This window comes from Ovis aries, chromosome 1 (assembly GCF_016772045.2).
Source record: "Ovis aries strain OAR_USU_Benz2616 breed Rambouillet chromosome 1, ARS-UI_Ramb_v3.0, whole genome shotgun sequence".
NCBI lineage: Eukaryota > Metazoa > Chordata > Mammalia > Artiodactyla > Bovidae > Ovis > Ovis aries.
This window is the reverse complement of record NC_056054.1, coordinates 62,049,007-62,071,644: the sequence shown is the minus strand read 5'-3', so window position 1 is coordinate 62,071,644 and position 22,638 is coordinate 62,049,007. Positions and strand designations below refer to the sequence as shown.

The window sequence follows — 22,638 nt, the reverse complement described above, 5'->3', positions numbered from 1 at the left end:
GAAAGATCTTCCCCTTCCCGGTTTGTCTACAAAAATTAGAATAGAAGGCTGCTAGGGAGAAGGCAATGGCACCCCACTCCAGTACTCTTGCCTGGCAAATCCCATGGATGGCGGAGCTTGGTGGGCTGCAGTCCATGGGGTCGCAAAGAGTCGGACACGACTGAGCGACTTCACTTTCACGTTTCACTTTCATGCACTGGAGAAGGAAATGGCAACCCACTCCAGTGTTCTTGCCTGGAGAATCCCAGGGATGGGGGAGCCTGGTGGGCTGCCGTCTATGGGGTCGCACAGAGTCGGACACGACTGAAGCGACTTAGCAGCAGCAGCAGAGAGCAATGGGTACTCACATGCCTCCAGGCATTTGACATCCTGCCTGGCTCTTTTACGCACCCACCCTTCCCGCAGCCCCAAGTAGAGGGAGCAAGCCAGGAGCCCACGCCCTCGCACCCGGGCAGCGCAACTCTGGAGCAACCTGAGAAACCCAAGGAGGGCGGAGAGGATCGTTTACGCAAGCAGGGAGGGGCGCTAAGGGAGTGAGGCGCCCAGAGATGGCCCAGAGATGTCCCCGGGCTAGTTCAGAGGCCTCCTGCGCCCCAGGTCCAGAAAGACCGCTGCAGAAAGGGGCGTGGAAGGGAGCGGAGCTGCGGAGGCGGGTCACGGGTTCACCCGGCCCGCGGAGGGAGGATGCCACCGCTGCTGGGCTCACGTCGAACCACGGCTGAGCTGGGCTGTAGAGGTTTCTAGAGCGGGCTGACCTGCCGCGGCCCCGGCCGCGGAGAAGTAGGCCCCCACCGGCCCTCTCTGGCGCCCCGCTTCCCGCGCCGCGGCCGCAGGTGAGCCGAGCCCAGCCGCACCTCGAGGCATCAGGTGTCGTGGGAACGGCGCCCGCGGCGCGAAGGGAGAGCCCGCCGCGTCTCCAGCCATCCGTGATACACGGCGGGAGGGTCGGGTCCGACGGCGGCGCTATGGAGGGGACACAGGAGGGAGCGGGGTGCGAGCTGCAGCGGTTCGGCCCCCCGGCTGCTCTGCAGCCCGCACAAGGTCAGTGGCGCCCCTGCAGTTGCGGGGATGTGGCGCGCCGCCACCGGGAGGGGGCGGACTTCCGCGTGGTGCTCGGGGCTCGGTGGCTGTCTGCTGATTGCACAGCCAACCTCTCCGGACTCGGAGTGCTGTTTTATTAGAAGGAAGAGGGAGGATGTACTTGGGACCAAAGCCCGGGTGGGTGTGCAGGGTTTGGGGCGGCGAGGGGTTCGGACAGTCTCCGTTTTTAAAGTGCGCCTTCAGACGGGCGCTTTCTGTGACAGTAAAGCGAAGGTTTGCAGCGAGTTTAGCGGTCAGTCCTCAGAATGGAACATCTTTTCTGTAAGCTTGGTGCGCGATGTACTGAGTAAGTTAATTGTGGTTGGCTTCTTTTTCACTTTGTTCCTATGGGTTACTGTTACACGGTGTGTGGCTAGTTTAATTTTACCAGTATCAGAAGTAGAAAGGGCTGAAGGTGAGCTCAAATCTGTCATTCACTAACAGAGGCTATATTATTAACAGTTCCCTTATTTTATTACTGTTCATCTGTGAGTTTCCATGAACTGGCATAAATCAGCTTCCTTATAAATCCCATAGATACAGTGTCTTTAAATGCTGATGAAAATATTAATATACCCTTTTGAAGAAAGAAATAAAATGTTCTTGAGTGAAAATCCTAAGGGATTATCTTTTTTCTCTCCCTATGTCTGTATCTAGGAGTTACTGTACTCAGACTTTGACAGGCATTTAAACACCCACAGCAGCCATACTTTAATGAATTCTTTTGTAATTAGTTCACTTTGAAAGCACTGCATATGCTATTGTAAATATATGTATGCTCTATTGCCTCAGCAGTATCTTTATTAATCTTTTCGTTCATCAAAAACTTAAAAACCTTCCTCATGGACAGTTTTTACAGTCAGTATCTACTGTTTGGAGATGGTGAGTTTGCTAACAATGTTTGACTCAGAACCAAATGTTGGATTCTAGACTTAGAAAGCACTTAAACAGTGACTTGTTAGATATTATATTAGTACACTTTGACTCTTAGAATTTTTGATAAAAATATCACACAGAATCAGCCTTTCTATTCTGTAAAAAAAGAATGATACTGTCCATAGTGGTTTGTGGTATTTATTTTTAAGAAGTTTCCATAATATCAAGCTTAGTCTGAGGGACAGTCCAGGATAGGTTCCAGTTTACAAAGTGACTTCTTTATCACTTTGGATAAGCTGACTATGAAGACAGTAAAACCAGCCCTATCCCTTTCAAAGGGACAAAAAAAGTATGAAGCACTTTGAAAAGTAAAGCGTGCTAATATAAATATAAAGGCCCTCAATAAAAAACTTCATGCAAGTGATGTTGCCGATTGGGATTTGAACTTAAATTGAGATTCTGAGTTTTTTGCAGACCTCCTTTGTAAGTCCCCCGAAGCTCACACTGCCTCTTAGGAACTTTGTTGGCTGTTTAGGAAGCTGCTGTGTCTGCTGGAGCTGTAGGGAAAGTAAGGCTGATGGTTTAGTGTTAGACCCTATGCAAGGGCTTTATTTTCATTTTCTCACTAGAAACACATGAAAATGTAGATATTCTTATTCCCATTTTGCAGAAGAGAAAACTGAGGCTCAGACAGGCTGAATGACTTGCATAAGGTCACAGAAGTGTCTCAATATAGAACCAGGATTAGAAACAAAACAGGATCTTTGTTCTCTACATCACATTTTTTACCTTTAACTCAATTGTTAAAAAAAATTTTTAATATAATCTGATAAAACTGTATCTCTCCAGGAAAATTGCCCATATTCATATACACACAAAATTTAGCACATAATTTCAGAGTCCAGCCTGCTTTCTGAAACCTTTTCAGTGCTTTCAGGACACCCTACTCTAACTATGTCTGTTACTGAATGAGGCAAAAAGCACATATATACTATATATTGGTACCATAATCTTTTATTAACAGCAGCCCTTTGAACTTGGTAGTTTTCAACTGGGTAAAAATTCATTCAGTGACTGAAATGTAAAGAAAAATGACTTGCTATGTTCTAACTGATTCTGTAAACACCAAAATGCAGTCTATTTTTTTTATAATTGTAATCATATTCTTTTCATTTTTTAAAATTTTAAAAAATTTTGTTTTATATTATAGTTGACTTAAAATGTTGTGTTAATTCCCGGTGCACAGCAAATTGATTGTGATCCATATACATATATCTATTGTTTTTTCAGATTCTTTTCTCATATACATTATTACAGAATATTGAGTGGAGTCCCCTGTGCAATACAGTAGGTTCTTGTTGCTTATTTTATATATAGCAGTGTATATATGTTGGGGCTTCCCTGGTAAAAGAATCTGCCTGCAATGCAGGAGACTTCGGTTTGATTCCTGAGTTGGGGAGATCCCCTGGAGGAGGAAATGGCAATCTACTCCAGTACTCTTGCCCGGAGAATTCCATGGAAAGAGGAGCCTGGTGGACTACAGTCCATGGGGTCGCAGGGAGTAGGACAAAGTGACTAAGCGGCAGCACAGCAGCAGTGTGTGTGTTAATCCCAACCTCCTAATTTAACTCTCTCACCTTTCCCCTTTGGTAACCATAAGTTTGTTTTCTGTGACTGGAAGTCTGTTTCTGCTTTGTAAATAAATTCATTGTATGACTTTTTTTTTTTTTAGATTCCACATATAAACAATATCACATGATACTTGTCTTTCTCTGGTGTCATTTAGCATGATCATCTGTGGGTCCATCCATGTTGCTGCAAATGGAATAATTTCTTTTTTATGACTGAGTAATATTCCATAAAACTCAGAATCATGGCATCTGGTCCCATCATCTCATGGGAAATAGATGGGGAAACAGTGGAAACAGTGACAGACTTTGTTTTTTTCGGCTCCAAAATCACTGCAGATGGTGACTGCAGCCATGAAATTTAAAGACACTTACTCCTTGGAAGGAAAGTTATGATCAACCAGATAGCATATTAAAAAGCAGAGACAGTACTTTGCCAAGAAAGGTCCATCTAGTCAAGGCTATGGTTTTTCCAGTGGTCATGTATGGATGTGAGAGTTGGACTGTGAAGAAAGCTGAGCGCCGAAGAATTGATGCTTTTGAACTGTGGTGCTGGAGAAGACTCTTGAGAGTCCCTTGGACTGCAAGGAGATCCAACCAGTCCATTCTAAAGGAGATCAGTCCTGGGTGTTCTTTGGAAGGACTGATGCTGAAGCTGAAGCTCCAGTACTTTGGCCACCTCCTGGGAAGAGTTGACTCATTGGAAAAGACTCTGATGCTGGGAGGGATTGGGGGCAGGAGGAGAAGGGGATGACAGTGGATGCGATGGTTGGATGGCATCATTGACCCAATGAACATGAGTTTGAGTGAACTCCGGGAGTTGGTGATGGACAGGGAGGCCTGGCATGTTGCAATTCACAGGGTCGCAAAGAGTCGAACACGACTGAGCAGCTGAACTGAACTGAATATTCCATATATATATTCATACCACATCTTCTTTGCCTGTTCATATGTTAATGGACATTTAGGTTGCTTCTATGTCTTGGCTATTGTAAACAGCACTGCCGTGAACATTGGTGTGCATGTATCCATTCTAACCATGTTTTTCTCCAGATATATGCCCAGTACTTGGATTACTGGCTCATATGGTAGCTCTGTTTTTAGTTTTTTAAGGTACCTCCATACTGTTCTCCATAGTGACTGTGTCAAATTACATTCCCTTCAGTAGTGTAGGAGGGTTCTTTCTCTTCACACCCAGCATTTATGTTTGTAGATTTTTTGATAATGGCCATTCTGACTGGTGTGAGGTAATATCTTCATTATAGTTTCTTTTTTAATTGGAAGATAATCGCTTTACAATGTTTTGTTGGTTTCTGCTGTACAACAACATGAATCAGTCATAAGTGTACATAGATCCCCTCCCTCTTGAGCTGCCCTCCCACCCACCCCCCAATCCCACCCACCCCCCAATCCCACCCCTCTAGATTGTCACATGGCACTGGGCTGAGCTCCTTGTGTTATACAGCAGCTTCCCACCAGCTATGCATTTTACACATGATAATGTATATATTTCAATGCCACTTTCTCAGTTCATCCCACCCTCTCTTTACCCCACTCTATCCACAAGTCTCTTTTCTGTATGTCTGCATCTTTCTGCCCTGCAAATAGGTTCATCAGTACCATTTTTCTGGATTCCATATATATGCATTAATATGTAATATTTGTTTTCTCTTTTGACTTATTTCACTCTGTATAACAGGCTCTAGGTTTTGTCTGTCCTCAGTTCAGCTGACTCAAATCCGTTCCTTTTTATGGCTGAGTAATATTCCATTGTGTATATGTACCACTTCTTTATCCTTCATCTGTCAGTGGACATCTAGATTGCTTCCATGTCTTGGCTGTTACAAATGCAATGAACACTGGGGTACATGTGTTTTTTGAATTATGGTTTTTTTAAGGGTATATGCCCATTAGTGGGCTTCCCTGATGACTCAATGGTAAAGAACTCTCCCTCCAATGCAGGAGATGTAGGTTCTATCCCTAAGTTGGGAACATCCCTTGGAGAAGGAAATGGCAACCCACTCCAATATTTTTGTCTGGAAAATCCCACGGACAGAGGAGCCTGGTGGGCTGCAGTCCTCGGGGTTGCAAAAGAGTCGGACACAACTTAGTGACTAAAAAACAGCATGTTGGGGTTGCTGGGTAATATGGTAGTTTTATTCCTAGTTTTTTAAGGTAGTTTTTTAAGGGACCTCTGTACGGTTCTCCTTAGTGGCTGTATCAGTTTACATTCCCATCAACAGCATAGGAGGGTTCACTTTTCTCCACACCCAGCATTTATTGTTTGTAGATTGTTTGATGATGGGCATTCTGACTGATGTGAGGTGATTCTTCACTGTAGTTTTGCTTTGCATTTCTCTAATAATTAGTGATGTTGAGCTTCTTTTCACATGCCTCTTGATCATCTGCAAGTCTTTGGAGAAATGTCTATTTAGGTCTTTTGACCATTTTTGGTTGGGGTTGTTTGTTTTTTTATATTGAGCCACATGAGCTGCTTGTAAATTTTGGAGACTAATCCCTTGTCAGTCAAATTGTTTGCAAATATTTTCTCCTATATGTTTTTAATATTTGTCCGTGGGTTGTCTTTTCATTTTGTTTGTGGTTTACTTTGCTGTGCAAAAGCTTTTGAGTTTAATTAGGTCTCATATGTTTATTTTTGTTTTTATTTCCATTACTCTCAGAGACAAATCAAAAAAGATACTGCGGTGATTTATGTCAAAGAGTATTCTGCCTATGTTTTCTTCTAAGAGTTTAATAGTATCCATCTTACTTTTCGGAGAGGGCAATGGCAACCCACTCCAGTACTCTTGTCTGGAGAATCCCAGGGATGGGGAGCCTGGTGGGCTGCCGTCTATGGGGTCATGCTGAGTCGGACATGACTGAAGGACTTGGCAGCAGCAGCAGTCTTATCTTTAGGTCTTCAATCCATTTAGAGTTAATTATTGTATATCGTGTTAGAGAATGTTCTAATTTCATTCTTTTAATGGCCTCGGATATGCGGATGGCACCACCCTTGTGGCAGAAAGTGAAGAGCAACTAAAGAACCTCTTAATGGAAGTGAAGGAGGAGAGTGAAGGAGTTGGCCTGAAGCTCAACATTCAGAGGACTAAGATCGTGGCATCTGGTCCCATCACTGCATGGCAGATAGATGGGAAATGGTGGAAACAGTGGCTGACTTTATTTTTGGGGGCTCCAGAATCACTGCGGATGGTGACTGCAGCCGTGAAATTGAAAGATGCTTTCTCCTTGGGAGGAAAGTTATGACCAACCTAGAGGGCATATTAAAAAGCAGAGATGTTGCTTTGCCAACAAAGGTCCATCTAGTCAAGGCTATGGTTTTTCCTTGGTGAACTTCCCTGCTGGCTCAGACGGTAAAGCATCCGCCTACAATGCAGGAGACCCAGGTTCAATCCCTAGGTCAGGAAGATCTCCTGGAGAAGGAAATGGCAACCCACTCTAGTATTCTTGCCTGGAAAATTCCATGGACAGAGAAGCCTGGTAGTCTACAGTCCATGGGGTCGCAAAGAGTCGGACATGACTGAGCGTCTTCACTTCACTTCATCCAGTTATCCCAGCGCTGCTTATTAAAGAGACTGTCTTTTCTCCATTGTATATTGTTGCCTCCTTTGTGGTGGATTAATTGACCATACGGTTTACTTCTCGGCTTTCTGTCCTGTTCCTTGATCTTCGGAGGTGCAGTTTAGAACAATGGCGCTTATTTGAAAGCAGATCTTTTCTTTGGACTCCGTCAACCATCCTTCAAAAACAAAGAACATAGATGTTGCCTTTACTTACAGTTTTTTTTGTTTTTCCTCCTAGAGATGGCAAATCCTGAGGCTGCTATAAGTAGCTGCAGCTCTCATGAAGAGGAAAATCGCTGCACCTTTAACCAGCATACATCTCCTTCTGAGGAACTTCTATTAGAAGACCAGATGAGACGAAAACTCAAATTTTTTTTCATGAATCCTTGTGAGAAGTTCTGGGCTCGAGGTAGAAAACCCTGGAAACTTGCCATACAAATTCTAAAAATTGCAATGGTGACTATACAGGTAGGCACCTCAGATCATGAGCTTAGTGAAGTTGTCCTTTACTAACAAAGATGACTGTGTGTTTTGTTTTGTTTTTAAATAACTTTTAAACTATATGCCTCATAACAATAAATTAGGAGATATACAATCTTAAATCCTCTCTCTTCCATATTTGTGAAAGAAGACTTTTTTTCCCTTAACTTGTTTCTTTTCATCTTTCATTATATTGTAATTTTACTCACATAGTGTAACTAGATTTCAGGAAAAGAAAATTTTAATATTTTGCTTCCAGTCAAGAAGTTTAGCTGAAGGTTTCTAAATCAACTTTGGAAGCTAGCTGTTGCCCAAGTAGAGAATTCTTTTTTTTCCTAGTTAGTTGCCTGAAAATTTCTCTCTCTTCATAATTTTTTGGATTCTCACATCCCTGTGATCGTGGGAGCGCTGAAGTAGAAGAGTGTGGAGCTGATTAAAAGGAGTAACATAAGTAGTGAAATATGAAACTTCATTTTAGGAGATGTTGAATCTCATTTCCTTGGCTTCTCTTAACATTTTGGGGAAAAATTATGTTTTGTGATTCTTTATATATATTTATGATTTACTCTTGTGAAGGTATGTTCCTGCTAGTGAGAGTAATTATCTGTTTAAAGCAAAAGAGCAAAAATAAAAGCATATTTCAATAGGAAAATAGGTGATAGGTTTATTTTTTATTAATTTGGTGAAAAATGCATATGTAAATAAATGACTGGATTAAGGAGAACTTTTTTAACTCTGAAATCACACATTTTAGCTGATTATTGAGCACAAATTCTTCTCGATTGTTAGAAGCTGGCAATCACATGAAGTTGGTGAGATTCTTTTATTTACTTATTTTTTAATTGGAGGATAATTGCTTTACAATTTTGTGGTGGTTTCTGCCATACAACAGTGCAGATGAACCATAATTATATACTCTCCCTCTTAAACCTCCTTCCCCTCTCCCCACCCCTCTAGGTCATCAGAGCACGAGACTGAACTCCCTGAGTTGTATACTTCTCACCAGCTGTCTGATTTACACATGATAGTGTATATATGTTGATGTTACTTTCTCCATTCATTGAAGTTGACGAGATTCTTGCCTAAGTTTCTGATGCTAGATGTTGTGTAAAGGAAACTGACATTTGAGTGATTATCTTGTTCCAAGACATTATTTTGTTTAATTTCAGCAATGCTTCTATTGGGTACCTACTGGACTCCTTCAGTTTAGAGAATATGGAGCTGATATTTATAAAGTTTTTGAATGCCATATGATGAGTACTGATTAGTACGTCCAGTGGCAGAATTAATGCTTTAAAGACACGCACTCTTTCTAATTATCAACATAAAAATGGTTGTTTGATTCCCAATATATTTGGCAAGTTGGAATTGAAATTCTTAATTTCCAAGTGATAATGTATGTCACAATAGTGAAAGTATTTCTCTATGTTGTTTCTGATAAGTCGGAGGGGAAGCCTGTATCAGTTCAGTTCAGTCGCTCAGTCGTGTCTGACTTTCCGAACCCATGAACTGCAGCACGCCAGGCCTCCCTGTCCATCACCAACTCCCAGAGTTCACTCAAACTCATGTCCATCGAGTCTGTGATGCCATCCAGCCATCTCATCCTCTGTCGTCCCCTTCTCCTCCTGCCCCCAATCCCTCCCAGTATCAAACTCTTTTCCAATGAGTCAGCTCTTCCCAGGAGGTGGCCGAAGTACTGGAGTTTCAGCTTTAGCAACATTCCTTCCAAAGAAATCCCAGGGCTGATCTCCTTCAGAATGGACTGGTTGGATCTCCTTGCAGTCCAAGGGACACTCAAGAGTCTTCTCCAACACCACAGTTCAAAAGCATCAATTTTTTGGCACTCAGCTTTCTTCACAGTCCAACTCTCACATCCATACATGACCACAGGAAAAACCATAGCCTTGACTAGACAGACCTTTGTTGGCAAACTAATGTCTCTGCTTTTAAATATGCTATCTAGGTTGGTCATAACTTTTCTTCCCAGGAGTAAGCTTCTTTTAATTTCATGGCTGCAATCACCATCTGCAGTGATTTTGGAGCCCCCCAAAATAAAGTCTGACACTGTTTCCACTGTTTCCACATCTATTTCCCATGAAGTGATGGGACCAGATGCCATGATCTTCATTTTCTGAATGTTGAGCTTTACGCCAACTTTTTCACTCTCCTCTTTCACTTTCATCAAGAGGCTGTTTAGTTCCTCTTCACTTTCTGCCATAAGGGTGGTGTCATCTGCATATCTGAGGTTATTGATATTTCTCCCAGCAATCTTGATTCCAGCTTGTGCTTCCTCCAGCCCAGTGTTTCTCATGATGTACTCTGCATAGAAGTTAAATAAGCAGGGTGACAATATACAGCCTTGACGTACTCTTTTTCCTATTTGGAACCAGTCTGTTGTTCCATGTCCAGTTCTAACTGTTGCTTCCTGACCTGCAAATAGGTTTCTCAAGAGGCAGGTCAGGTGGTCTCGTATTCCCATCTCTTTCAGAATTTTCCACAGTTTACTGTGATCCACACAGTCAAAAGCATTGGAATATATGTTAATATACTTTAATTTAGAGATGAGTTGAAAGAATATTTTTATTTTTGGTCTTATTGTCACAGTTTTGGTAATTAGTCCTAGAAATATAGTTTGATTATAAGACTTAAACTTATATATTTCTTAGGTTTTATTGTACACCCGCTTCAAGCCTTCTTGATGTCCTGAAGAATTCATTTTGAAATCTTCTACTTGCCCTTCAAGCTCCTGCACCATCTGACTTAAGTGCTTCTGCTCACATTTTTCCCCACTGTTTCTCTAATCGAATTATGCTGGTGTCCTCAGTGTCCCCCTCAAAGTGCTAAGTTCAACTCGACCTTCTTAGCTTTCTCCACACGCTACTCAAATGTCCCCTGCCCCAAGTTATGCACGTACTACGAGGGTTTCTGTTATTCTTTCTTCCCTTAGGAAACCTTCCAACTTCCTTAGTCAAAGTTATCTTGCTTCTCTGAGCTGAAGAACTCCTAAAGGACTTCTCAGAGCTCCTAAAGTTTTTATTGGTGGGGACAATGTCATAAGTGAGATGGTACATGAAAATAAATGTTGAAAGTATGCAAAGTCAGTTTCTTTTAGTTTAAAACTAGAAACCCACCTTATCTTTAAGGACAAATTAGTTCCCAACTGCCAAATGTTTAATTTCTATAGGATATATTAGGAATTAGTTAGGTATTGAATCTTGAATAGATGAATTAATCATTTAGTGGAGACCTTTATTTCATTGCTGTTTCACCCTCTTTTTCTTTCTTTTAAGCTGATCTTTTTTGGCTTGAGTAACCAGATGGTGGTAACTTTCAAGGAAGAGAACACTATAGCATTCAAGCACCTCTTCCTAAAAGGATATATAGACAGAATGGACGACACATATGCAGTGTATACACAGAGAGATGTGTATGATCAGATCATCTTTGCAGTGAACCAGGTAAGTCAGACACGTGCATTCTTTACTTTGGAGAAAGATTAGACTGGAGAATTGTTAGCAATGTGCAAAACAGAAGCTGACATTCAGGTGTACAAGGGTGAGCATTTTTTAATGAAATTATAAATGTCATGTATGAAACCATTAATTTTTTTAACTTTGCCAACAAACTTTTACAAAACTATAAGTTGAGAAGAGCTTTTGTTTAGTAACAGAGAGACAGAAACTTTAAAGACTTAATTAAAAGAGTCAGATCTAGGGCTTGGCATAAGAACTTCAAAGATTTAAAATTATTAACCATGACCTTGGTTGTAAGTAGTCATTAAGTTTTCAGAGTTTATATGTTCAGGGACCCTTTAAAAATAATGAGATTATTAACCTTGCAGAATGTGTAGAGTAACCAAGACCTGAAATTCATTTAAAAAATAAGAAAGGCCTTTATGTCACATGAGGCAATGGTTTTATTGTAACATTGATTAACTGCTTCAAAAAGGAAGCTTGTTTTTCATACATGTAGGTCAAATTTCTACTCTGAGTTTCTAATAAATTCATTTTTGCTACAAGCAAACAGTACTTTCTTAAGTCCGAAAATCTCCTATTTTGTAGGAATCTTTGGCAGCTTTCTTGAAGTCAGCATTTCCAACCCGAGTTAGTACTGCAGACAACATTTCTGCAGTACTAACTGCAGTATATATAAAAATTATAACTCTTCTTCAAAAATTGTTATAGTGTAATCAGGGCTTTTCATTTTCCCAGAGACAAACTATGGGATAAAATACATATTTGTGACACTAAGGCTTTATGATAGCATTCAGATTACAAAAATTGTCCAGAAATCTATAATAATAGAAGTAAGCTACATGCATTGTTAAATAGAATTATGTCCTACAGTTTGTCCTACCCTTGCTTCCCTGGTGGCTCAGAGGTTAAAGCATCTGCCTCCAATGCGGGAGACCTGGGTTTAATCTCTGGTTGGGAAGATCCCCTGGAGAAGGAAATGGCAACCCACTCCAGTGTTCTTGCCTAGAGAATCCCATGGACGGAGGAACCTGGTGGGCTACAGTCCACGGGGTCGCAAAGAGTCGGACACGACTGAGCAATTTCACCACCACCACCTACAGTTTGTAAGGTCAAATAGTAATAAAATTCTGGAGATACCAAGTTTTGAGATCCTTGTTTTAAGATTACTAAGTTTATCTAAATAGGATCTTCCCTGCTGGCTCAGACGGTAAAGCATCTGCCTACAATGCGGGAGACCTGGGTTCAATCCCTAGGTTGGGAAGATTTCCTGGAAAAGGAAATGGCAGCCCACTCCAGTATTCTTACCTGGAAAATCCCATGGACGGAGGAAGCTGGTTCCTAAATTATCTAAATTACTCTGAAGCAAATTAGTAATTTCGTTTTGACAGGAGGGGTGGGTAGAGGCAAGAGATAAACAGTTCAATAAATTCTTCCTAAAACATTTTGACCTTTATTATTAAGGTTAAAAGCAGTCTTAAATATATAGTATTTGGCATTCAGGCAGTTCTGTTTATCAGATTTCTTTTTTCTTTATAGAATTGCATGTAGGTAGATTCCCTGTGCTAGTAAATAGGTAGATACTATTTGGGGTAGAGTTTACCCCATTTGGGGCAAGTGACTCCCTACCATCTTCCAAGCACTGTCATGCATTTTAAACTGAAGGTAAAAAAGTATCTTATCACAATGTTAGTGAATAAAGTTTGTGTGGTTAATAAGGTCAGTTATTCTACATGATTCCAGAGAAGTGAATAGGGAAAACATGGCCTGATATGAAAGAAACATCTTTGACTGCTGTAAGGAAATACCTTGATAGTTGAGGTGATAGTCACCAGGAACTGACAGGTAAGACAGTAGCTTCTCAGCCCTTAGAGTTATTTCCATGACTAGCTTTCTTGAAGAGTGGAGACCTAGAATGTCATCTAACTGAATAATCTCTAGGGCTTATCCTGATTTAATACTGGTTGTAACAGCATCACTCTTGTTTAGTATGTCTATTTATGTATTGGAATATCAAAGACCTAGTTATTTTAATACTATATCCTGGCTTTCATCAATCATGTTTGGGTCGTCTTTACTGGGTTCCTTCTTTCAGCTGCCTCTTAACTTAGGGCAGTCCTCAAAGGTCTGTCCTTTTCCTGCAGAATTTTCCCCACTGTCACCCATCGCCAAGATAGATGTTTCCAAAACAGTTGTTCACACTGTTGTGTGGAGAGAGCTCACAAGCACCTCAGAATCACTCTGTTCAAAGCAGATGTATATTCTCTTCCCACCTACTTCTCAGAGGTGCTTCTCTTTCTGATCAGTTGCTTAGATTTAAAGGTCTCAGGATCTTGGGACCACTTACTTTTTTGCAGCTCAAACACAGTCTGTAAATCCCTGCTTCTAGTTGGTTACACTCTTTCCCCTCCCACCTGTCCTACCACTTCTTGGCAGTTTATTCTAAATGATTCACCTGAAGTCACAGATTTGACTGCATGGTACTGCTCATTTTATAATAGTGTTCAGTGCTACATATTAATATATTTATTCCATGAAGATGGAGGTACATACCAGGCACTCAAATGTTTGTGAATGAATGAATGAGCTCAAAAGATTCATGTGTTCAGATCAAGTAATAACAGGGAGACCACAAAAAAATGCATCTGCAATCAAGGAACAAGCTGTTTAATCTGCTTTACTTTGGGTGCCACATTTCTCGGGTAAGGATTTTTATGTGTTTTTATATAGTCTCTCAAAGGATGCCCTAGGACCCATGAATCCGTGTGAAAAACCAGTTCTTTCAAGGTGGAGCTGCAGAGGCAAGTGGGGACGGATGCCAGCCTCATTAGGGCCCGACAGAAGTCATAGCCACTTAGGTGCCCCATTAGTCAGTCCTACCGGTTGCCTGCATTTCAGTGATAGTCCTATTAGCCCTATACCACCTTCGGCTCCCAGAGTCTTCTGACTCAGGCTCCAGATTGGCCCTTTAGCTGGCCACAGTTCTGCTACTTGCCCCTGACCGTTGTTGACTGGGGAAAAAAAAAAACAACATAACCTAAAAGTTGAGAATTATGTTTTATTCAAGGACATCACCAAGGACTATAGCCCAGGAAGGCAGCCTCTCAGATAGCTCTGAGAGACTATTCCAAAGAGGGTTTTTGCAGAAAACAAAATAAAAGCCATGTAGTGGAACATCAAAAGATTTACTGCTAATCACAAAAAAAACAGATATCTCAAGCTAATGATTTTCTGGGAAGATGAATCTGGCCTAATGGCAGTTATTCCTTTGATATATGTCTTAGCCATCCAGGGCAAGTATCCTGTTTTCCTCCATCCTGAAGTCCCCTCAGGGCATACCCTCAGTGCCACTATAGTGGCTGAAGGTTTGATGGCTGGCAACACTTGGTGTTTATGGGAATGGCAGCAACACTTTTTGTCCACACCATCCAGCTCTGTAGGTGCTCAGACCTCACGTGCTAAGTCACTTCAGTCATATCCAACTCTTTGTGACCCTATGGACAGTAGCCCACCAGGCCCCTCTGTCCATGACATTCTCCAGGCAGGAATCCTGGAGTGGGTTTCCATTTCCTCCTCCAGGGGATCTTCCCAACCTAGGGATTGAACCTAGTCTCTCTTTTTTTTTTTTTTAAATCAAATACATATTTAATTAAGAAACTAATAATGCAATATTACCCAAACAAAGTGTAAGCACATGTTCAATTATCATGTTCCATATTTCAGAGAAGAGGCATTAAGGATTTATGCCATAAGTTTATTTACAAACATATTTAGGATGCTGAGTTCAAGGGACTGATCCTTTTAAGAGACTGCACCTCTTAATATGCTCCTCTTCCTATCTTTCTCATGGATTACTTTTTAAGCAGTTGGTGTCTTACGATAAAGAAAGGTGCAGCAAATCCAGACCCAAAGAACAAAGTCATCATAGCTAGTAACCTCCACTTGTTTTCCACTGAAAATGGTATATTCTTCCCTGGACCCTCCTCATAGTGGCTCCGACGAATCACAGAGGTTGTGAACCTCCGGATGCCCTGTCCCAACATAGCGCTGTTGGACGCTCTACAAAAGATCCACAGACCGGAGGTGAAAGAAATGGCGGCTGCAAAGCTACCGCTTTTTGTCTCACGACCTTGCTCCTCTAACTGCCTGAACCTAGTCTCTTACATGGGGAGGCAGGTTCTTTACTGCTAGCGCCTGGGAAGCCCCAGACTCCACAAGGAGCCTTATTAAGATAGCAAGGAAGTCTGGCTGAAGAATCACTTATAAAAATAGCGTGCACCTGAAGGCCTACAGCTTGGCTCTTTTGTGTTTCAAGATCTTATAAGGTTTAAGACACAAGTTTCTATGATAGGTTCAGATCTTTAAGTAATTCCTATGTGGACTGCTTCACAGGGAATGGGCACTCAGAAGGGCTACAGGGGCCCATACAGGTGTGACCCCTGCCTGCCTTTCTGGCTTTACCTCTTGTTACAGGCAGGGGGTATCTCACATTTCAGGCGTATTGGTCTCCGTGGTACCTTACCACATTCAATATCTTTTACTTCTTTTTTCATTTAATAGATTGTATTCCTCTTACTCCCCCATGCCCCAATATAAAACTATTGGACTCTGAGTAGCTTTAGAAAGACTTAAGGCACTTATTTCCTTGTATGGGAAATATCTCAAAACTAAATATGTCTAGCATTATACTATTTCCTCTAGATGCAGGACGTAATACTATTTAATGATCTATACAGCTTAATTCTATTACTGTAGGTTTCTGGCACGTTTTCCCAGCGCCAGTGCTAGCAGAGATATTGGTGCCGTAAAGAGTCCTATCCTAGCGGCTTACCATCTCACTGTATGTAGATGAGCTCTAGTGGGTGAAGATCCTCTATCAAATTGTAATCGTTTTCACCTCACCATTAACTTGACAAATATTTGAGCATGTACTCTGTGTACTCTTACCTGAAAGCTGGGTTTGCCTCTTGGTGGACGTCAAGCCAAAAGAACCAACCAAGCCAAAAATCAGAAGGAAGGATTTATTATTTGCAGCAAATAAGGAGAACACCAGGGATCTTTCTCAAAGCAGTGTCTCCTGGGACAGTAAAATTGGGAAACTTTTAAGTTAAGGGCACCTGCATATTTATGAAGGGACTGGGGCAGTCGACAAGAGTCCAAGTTTTAGTTGATTGAAGTCATGAGGGTCAGAAAAGGTTAAGTGTTACGGGCTAATCTTTACCACTGAAACAGAACTGGGAATCTTTACAATGGATGTGTTACCTATGCTGTTGTTACTTTTCTTGTCTGATAATAGTCATTTGTTTGTACATTTGTTTGTTCCCTTAATATTGTTGATTACTGAGACCTGTTTAAGGACCAGCATTTAATCCAAAAAGGCTGAGGCCAAAAAATGGCTTCTCTTATGACAAAGTCACACGTATTCTCTTTCTCCAGGGACCCACCCCCTGCCCAGCCTATCTGCTTACAATATGGTTCTAAGTGCTGAGGTTAGTGCAGTGGGCTTGATAAAGTCCTTGCCCTGTGGAACTTAGATTCTAATGGAAGAGATGGATTTTAAACAAATTTAGCAAAATAATTTGATTTCCAACAGTGATGACTGCTATGAAAAAAAAATTAGGTGGCATAAAACATGAACAGTGGTCTCAAGATGGTCAGAAAAGGCCTGTCTGGGGACTTGAAGTCTGAGGAAGAATATTTCAGGCTGAAGGAGTGGCAACAGCAAAGACCCTGGAGGCTGGAAAACATTTAGTGTGTTTAAGGCAAGTGTGCAAAGGAGTGAGGGAAGAGCCAGCGGTAGGGCTTTCCAGGCCCTGGAAAAGAGCTTTTAAGTTTATCCTGAGACACAGGAAATCATGCGAGGACTTTCAATAGGGGAATATTGCTTAAAAGTGACTAAGCTATATTCTTGCAAAGATAAAGATTTAAAAAAAATCATCTTTAGACGAAGTTTTGCTGGTTAGTCTGGAACAGTTTTATCCGACTTCCTATATTATAGCAAAGCAGAACTCTTGACTATAGAAAATAGTTCAAAGATAAATAAAGTTTGTACTCACATTAAATGTAAAAGTCACTTCCTAAAGATAGTTCTTTAAAGGAGGAAAGAACTTGAAATGTTATTTAAGGTTTAAATTCAGCCTTTAATTTTGCAGGTAAGAAAGCAGAGGCTGATAAAGTTTGTGACTTGCTCACAATCACAGAAATGAGACTTGAACCCAAAACTCTAATTCACAAGTGCTCTTTGCCCTCTGCCATCCCAGTGCAAAGTAGTATGCCAATTACTTTCCAGTCTCCACCTGGACGGGAGGTGGGAACCCACCGTTTCAAAGGCAGGGAGGGAGGGGAATCGTGGCTTCACTTCTGCCTGGCTGGGTGCTCTCATCTTCTGTTTCTCTTTTTGGTTGAAGTATTTGCAGCTATGCAACGTCTCAGCTGGGAATCATGCATTTGAGGACAAGGGCACGGAGCAGTCAGCCATGGAAATCTGTTGGCACTTCTACAAGCAAGGAAACATCTATCCTGGAAATGATACCTTTGACATTGACCCAGAAATTGAAACTGGTGATATTCTTCTATAAGCTAGAACTTCCATTTTTAACTCCTTGATTTAAAGTCAGTAATTTCATCTCTGAAAATATCGATTTGGCCTGTGTTAGTAGGTCATAGTAAGAACTGTATCAGTTATGCCAGGTACTCTACTATGCCTCATGATTCTTAAACAGACCAACAAACAAAAAATCAACAAGACAAGTTTATTGTTATCCTCACTTTACAGAAGACCAAAGTGTGGCTCAGAAGGTTTAGTAATCTGCTCAAGGTGGACCTAGTAAGAGACAGTGCTGAAATCTGACCCAGGCTGTGCTCTTAACCATTTTATTCCACAACTTCTCTTCTGGATAAGCCAGTTTAATAGATAGATATTGCCCTTATAAAACAAATGTTTGAAAGTTCTTGAATATATGATATATAAAACTTTCTCCCCTCGATAGTACTTGACTATTCAGTATCTTTGGGGGTAAGTTGAGGAGTAATGAAATTCCCTCGTAGCTCAGTCAGTTAGAGATATGCCTGCAGTTCAGGAGACCTGGGTTCAATTCCTAGGTCAGGAAGATCCCCTGGAGAAGGAAATGACAACCCACTCCAGTATTCTTGCCTGGGAAATCCCATGAAGAGAGGAGCCTGGTGGGCTACAGTCCATGGAGTTGCAAAGAGTCAGACACAACTTAGCAGCTAAACCACCACCAGTGAGAACCAGAATTTAGAATAGCATAGCTTATTCCCATTAGCAAAGTTCTATTTACAATTTGTACCTAAAACATTAGCTTGGGTCATTGAGTTAAAAAGTAAGTACTTTTAGCAGTAGCCGCTGGGACTTTTTCTTTGAGAAAAATAATAAAGTATTATAGTACTGACTAGTAAAAACCTTCTAAGATGCTGTCTTCCTTTTTTAAAAAAAGTGTTTATTGAGGGAAAATTGTCAACACATAATATTTAAAAAAAATAGATACTGTAAAAAAAAATTTTATCTTAGACACTCTAGGTGCTTCAAATGTATGCATAGGATACAAAAAGGGAGAGGGGCCTCAAAATTTAGGCTGAAAAAGACAGGAAGGAAGATGGCCTTTTATACCCAGTGAAATAGAATTCAGATCTTTCTCTACCTCCATCCACTCAAGAAATGTTATAGTCACATCTTACAAACAAATAAAAGTCATCGTCACCATGTGGTATGGATGTTTAGATTTAAAAATCTTAATTCACAAAAATACCAGAATCTGAATATCCAGTTTTCATGATATGATCCCTTCAGGAGGCAGTTTTCGGTTTATTTCAGGTGCTATTTCATGTTTTGTTCCTTTCTATGGCAGAATGCTTCTTTGTGGAACCAAATGAACCTTTTCACATTGGAACCCTAGAAGAGAATAAACTCAACTTAACGCTGGACTTTCACAGGTGAGGGAAGCAGGCGGGAGGGAAACTCCTGTTTGTGTGTACATGTTTTCACTGCACTGGAGTCTCCTGTTTTCCAGACTCATAACAGTGGAGCTGCAGTTTAAACTGAAGGCCATTAACCTGCAGACTATTCGTCATCATGAGCTCCCCGACTGTTACGACTTTACTCTGACTGTGAGTGTGGGCTGGGCTAATTTGATTCCTGTCTAGAGAAAAATTGTTTTATCTAGTTATGTGTTCCATCTACTTGTGTTGAGGGTTGATCAAATGTATAGGGTGTTCTTGTCCTAATTGGATATGCACAGAGGAGACATTAGTTCAGCTAGCTCTGTTAGTCCTTTCTTAACTGCATTTTCACTTTCCGAGGTATTAGTTATCATGGTCAACCTCTGTCTGAAAATATTAAGTGGAAAATTCCAGAAATAAACCATTCATGTATTTTAAACTGCATGTCATTCTGAGTAGCATAATGAAAACTTTCTGACCCTCCTCAGTATGAATCATCCTTTGGTCCAGTGTATACCATCCGTTAGTCACTCAGTAACCCTCTCAGTTACTTATTTAACTTCTACGCAGAGTACATCATGAGAAACACTGGACTGGAAAAAACACAAGCTGGAATCAAGATTGCCGGGAGAAATATCAATAACCTCAGATATGCAGATGACACCACCCTTATGGCAGAAAGTGAAGAGGAACTAAAAAGCCTTTTGATGAAAGTAAAAGTGAAAAGTGAAAAAGTTGGCTTAAAGCTCAACATTCAGAAAACCAAGCTCATGGCATCCGGTCCCATCACTTCATGGGAAATAGATGGGGAAACGGTGGAACCAGTGGCTGACTTTATTTTGGGGGGCTCCAAAATCACTGCAGATGGTGATTGCAGCCATGAAATTCAAAGACGCTTACTCCTGGGAAGAAAAGTTATGACCAACCTAGATAGTATATTCAAAAGCAGAGACATTACTTTGCTGACTAAGGTCTGTCTAGTCAAGGCTTTGGTTTTTCCTGTGGTCATGTATGGATGTGAGAGTTGGACTGTGAAGAAGGCTGAACGCCAAAGAATTGATGCTTTTGAACTGTGGTGTTGGAGAAGACTCTTGAGAGTCCCTTGGACTGCAAGGAGATCCAACCGGTCCATTCTGAAGGAGATCAACCCTGGGATTTCTTTGGAAGGAATGTTGCTAAAGCTAAAACTCCAGTACTTTGGCCACCTCATGCGAAGAATTGACTCATTGAAAAAGACTCTGATGCTGGGAGGGATTGGGGGCAGGAGGAGAAGGGGACGACAGAGGATGAGATGGCTGGATGGCATCACTGACTCGATGGACGTGAGTCTGAGTGAACTCCGGGAGTTGGTGATGGACAGGGAGGCCTGGTGTGCTGCGATTCATGGGGTCGCAAAGAGTCGGACATGACTGAGTGACTGAACTGAACTGAACCCTCTCAGTTATTTACATGTCACAGTATTTGTGTTCAGATAAGCTTTATTTTACTTAAGAATGGCCCCAAAGCTGGTGATTCCAATATGCCAAAGTATTTCTTTAGGTGAAAAACTGAAAGCTCTTAACTTAATGGAGACAGAAAACCAATTGTATGTTGAGATTGCTTAAGCTACAAGAAGAAATCTATAGGTGACATTGTGAAGAAGGAAAAAGAAATCCATGCTAGTTTTACTATTGCAGCTCAAACTGCAAAAATTAGGGCCACAGTGTGATAAGTATGTAGTTAAGATGGAAAAAGGCATTTAATTTGTACAAGATACTTAGACCACATTCATCTAACTTTTATCATAGTATATGTTATAATTTTTCTATTTTATTATTGTTGTTTAGTCACTAAGTCATGTCTGACTCTTTTGTGACCCCATAGACTGTAGGCTCCTCTGTCCATGGATTTCCCAGGCAAAAATACTGGAGTGGGTTGCCATTTCCTCCTCCAGGGGATCTTCCCGACCCAGGGATCGAACCTGCGTCTCCTGCATTGCAGGTGGATTCTCTACCACTGTGCCACCAGGGAAGCCCACTTTTTAAAATTATTACTGTTTTTACTCTCCTGTGCCTAATTTATAACTTGATCAAAGGTGTGTATGTATAGGAAAAATATTATATATGAATTTTGGTATTATCTGTGATGTCAGGCATCCGCTGGGGATCTTGGATAAAGGGGAGGGACTCTTGTACCCACTTGTTTAGTTGTTAATCATCGGTCTTCTGTACCTGAGCGTAAGTTCTCTGAGGGCAGGGACCTTGTCTTGTTCACTGCTGAGTCTTCAGGACCAAGAACAGCACCTGGCAAATACGAAAAGAACAGGTTTGTAGGTTTGTATGGTTAGTTCCCAGCAGTTGGTGGCAGTCTGCTTAAGGTCATTGCCAAGGGTTCTTGCTGCTGAGTTTCCTCACTGAGGATATTTGCAACGTATGGAAGTTATTGCTCACAGTGCCTCCTGCATGCTGCCTCTGAAAGTTCTGGTTAGCTTCCTCTTTGTATTCCAGTTGCAGATGGAGCTTTGATGCTCTGTATAGAGCACAAGATGCCTCTCATGCTGGTTCATCATCTCACAAGGATCTGAGTCAGTAACGCAATGCTGAGAGGCATATGCAGGACAGCATTTGATAACGGCTAGCCTTCATATGGTCCAGATTTCTAGTACTACAGTAGCAGTTTGTATCAAAAGTTATGTCCACAATACTCAACTAATTGGCTGTTAGAAATCAAGTTTTCAGAAATTGAGATTAAAAATATTTTAGGATGTAGTATAATATAATAATTATGCATATTGTTTAATAAGAAAAAGCACTAATTCTGTAAGACTGTATTTGGGCTACACATTTTGATCCTAATAGTAACCAGCAAGTTGTGAATTTTTAAAATTACATGATTTTTTAAAAATTGAGCTGTTAGCCACAGTCTTCTCTCTGTCTGTCTGTCTGCCTCTCTCTTATAGAGAAATGATACTTTTTTAAAAAGTCTTATAATCTTCAGAAAATGAAAATCATGGCATCCGGTCCCATCACTTCATGGGAAATAGATGGGGAAATGGTGGAAACAGTGGCTGACTTTATTTTGGGGGGCTCCAAAATCACTGCAGATGGTGATTGCAGCCATGAAATTCAAAGACGCTTACTCATGGGAAGAAAAGTTATGACCAACCTAGATAGTATATTCAAAAGCAGAGACATTACTTTGCTGACTAAGGTCTGTCTAGTCAAGGCTTTGGTTTTTCCTGTGGTCATGTATGGATGTGAGAGTTGGACTGTGAAGAAGGCTGAGCGCCGAAGAATTGATGCTTTTGAACTGTGGTGTTGGAGAAGACTCTTGAGAGAATTATCCCCAGCTATGTCTGTTCATTGTGTATTTAGCAGTACATCTCATAGAACTGTGGTGGAAACTATATCCTATCAGGTAATTTGATAATAAAAGGCATCAGTGTGACTTTTGCCATAAATAAACATGAACTGTGGCAGTATATCCTTAATGTAAAATACAAGGACTTTCAGTTCAGTTCAGTTTAGTCGCTCAGTCGTGTCCGACTCTTTGCGACCCCATGAATCACAGCACACCAGGCCT

General features: G+C 41.1%; 2 protein-coding genes across 5 annotated transcripts in view; one reads left to right on the top strand and one right to left on the bottom strand.

Moving 5' to 3' along the window:
- The first annotated feature begins 555 nt into the window (after positions 1-555).
- Positions 556-22,638, top strand: part of MCOLN3 (mucolipin TRP cation channel 3) — a 36,967-nt gene continuing 14,884 nt past the window's right edge. For 2 of the 4 annotated variants that reach the window (XM_015092076.4, XM_060411344.1), the window contains exons 1-6: positions 785-1,041; positions 7,404-7,633; positions 10,936-11,103; positions 17,526-17,679; positions 18,987-19,071; positions 19,149-19,245. In XM_015092076.4, the coding sequence (XP_014947562.2) occupies positions 966-1,041; positions 7,404-7,633; positions 10,936-11,103; positions 17,526-17,679; positions 18,987-19,071; positions 19,149-19,245 (810 nt within the window). In that variant the 5' untranslated portion in view covers positions 785-965. Of the gene's footprint in view, positions 1,042-1,184; positions 1,388-7,403; positions 7,634-10,935; positions 11,104-17,525; positions 17,680-18,986; positions 19,072-19,148; positions 19,246-22,638 lie in introns of those variants that run through there. The other 2 variants (XM_015092077.3, XM_004002144.6) reach the window with 2 other exon arrangements.
- LOC114115573 (cytochrome c oxidase subunit 7C, mitochondrial) lies at positions 14,859-15,265 on the bottom strand. The gene has a single exon (XM_027971592.3). It carries the CDS (start codon positions 15,159-15,161, stop codon positions 14,970-14,972), a length of 192 nt encoding a protein of 63 aa, XP_027827393.1. The 5' UTR covers positions 15,162-15,265; the 3' UTR covers positions 14,859-14,969.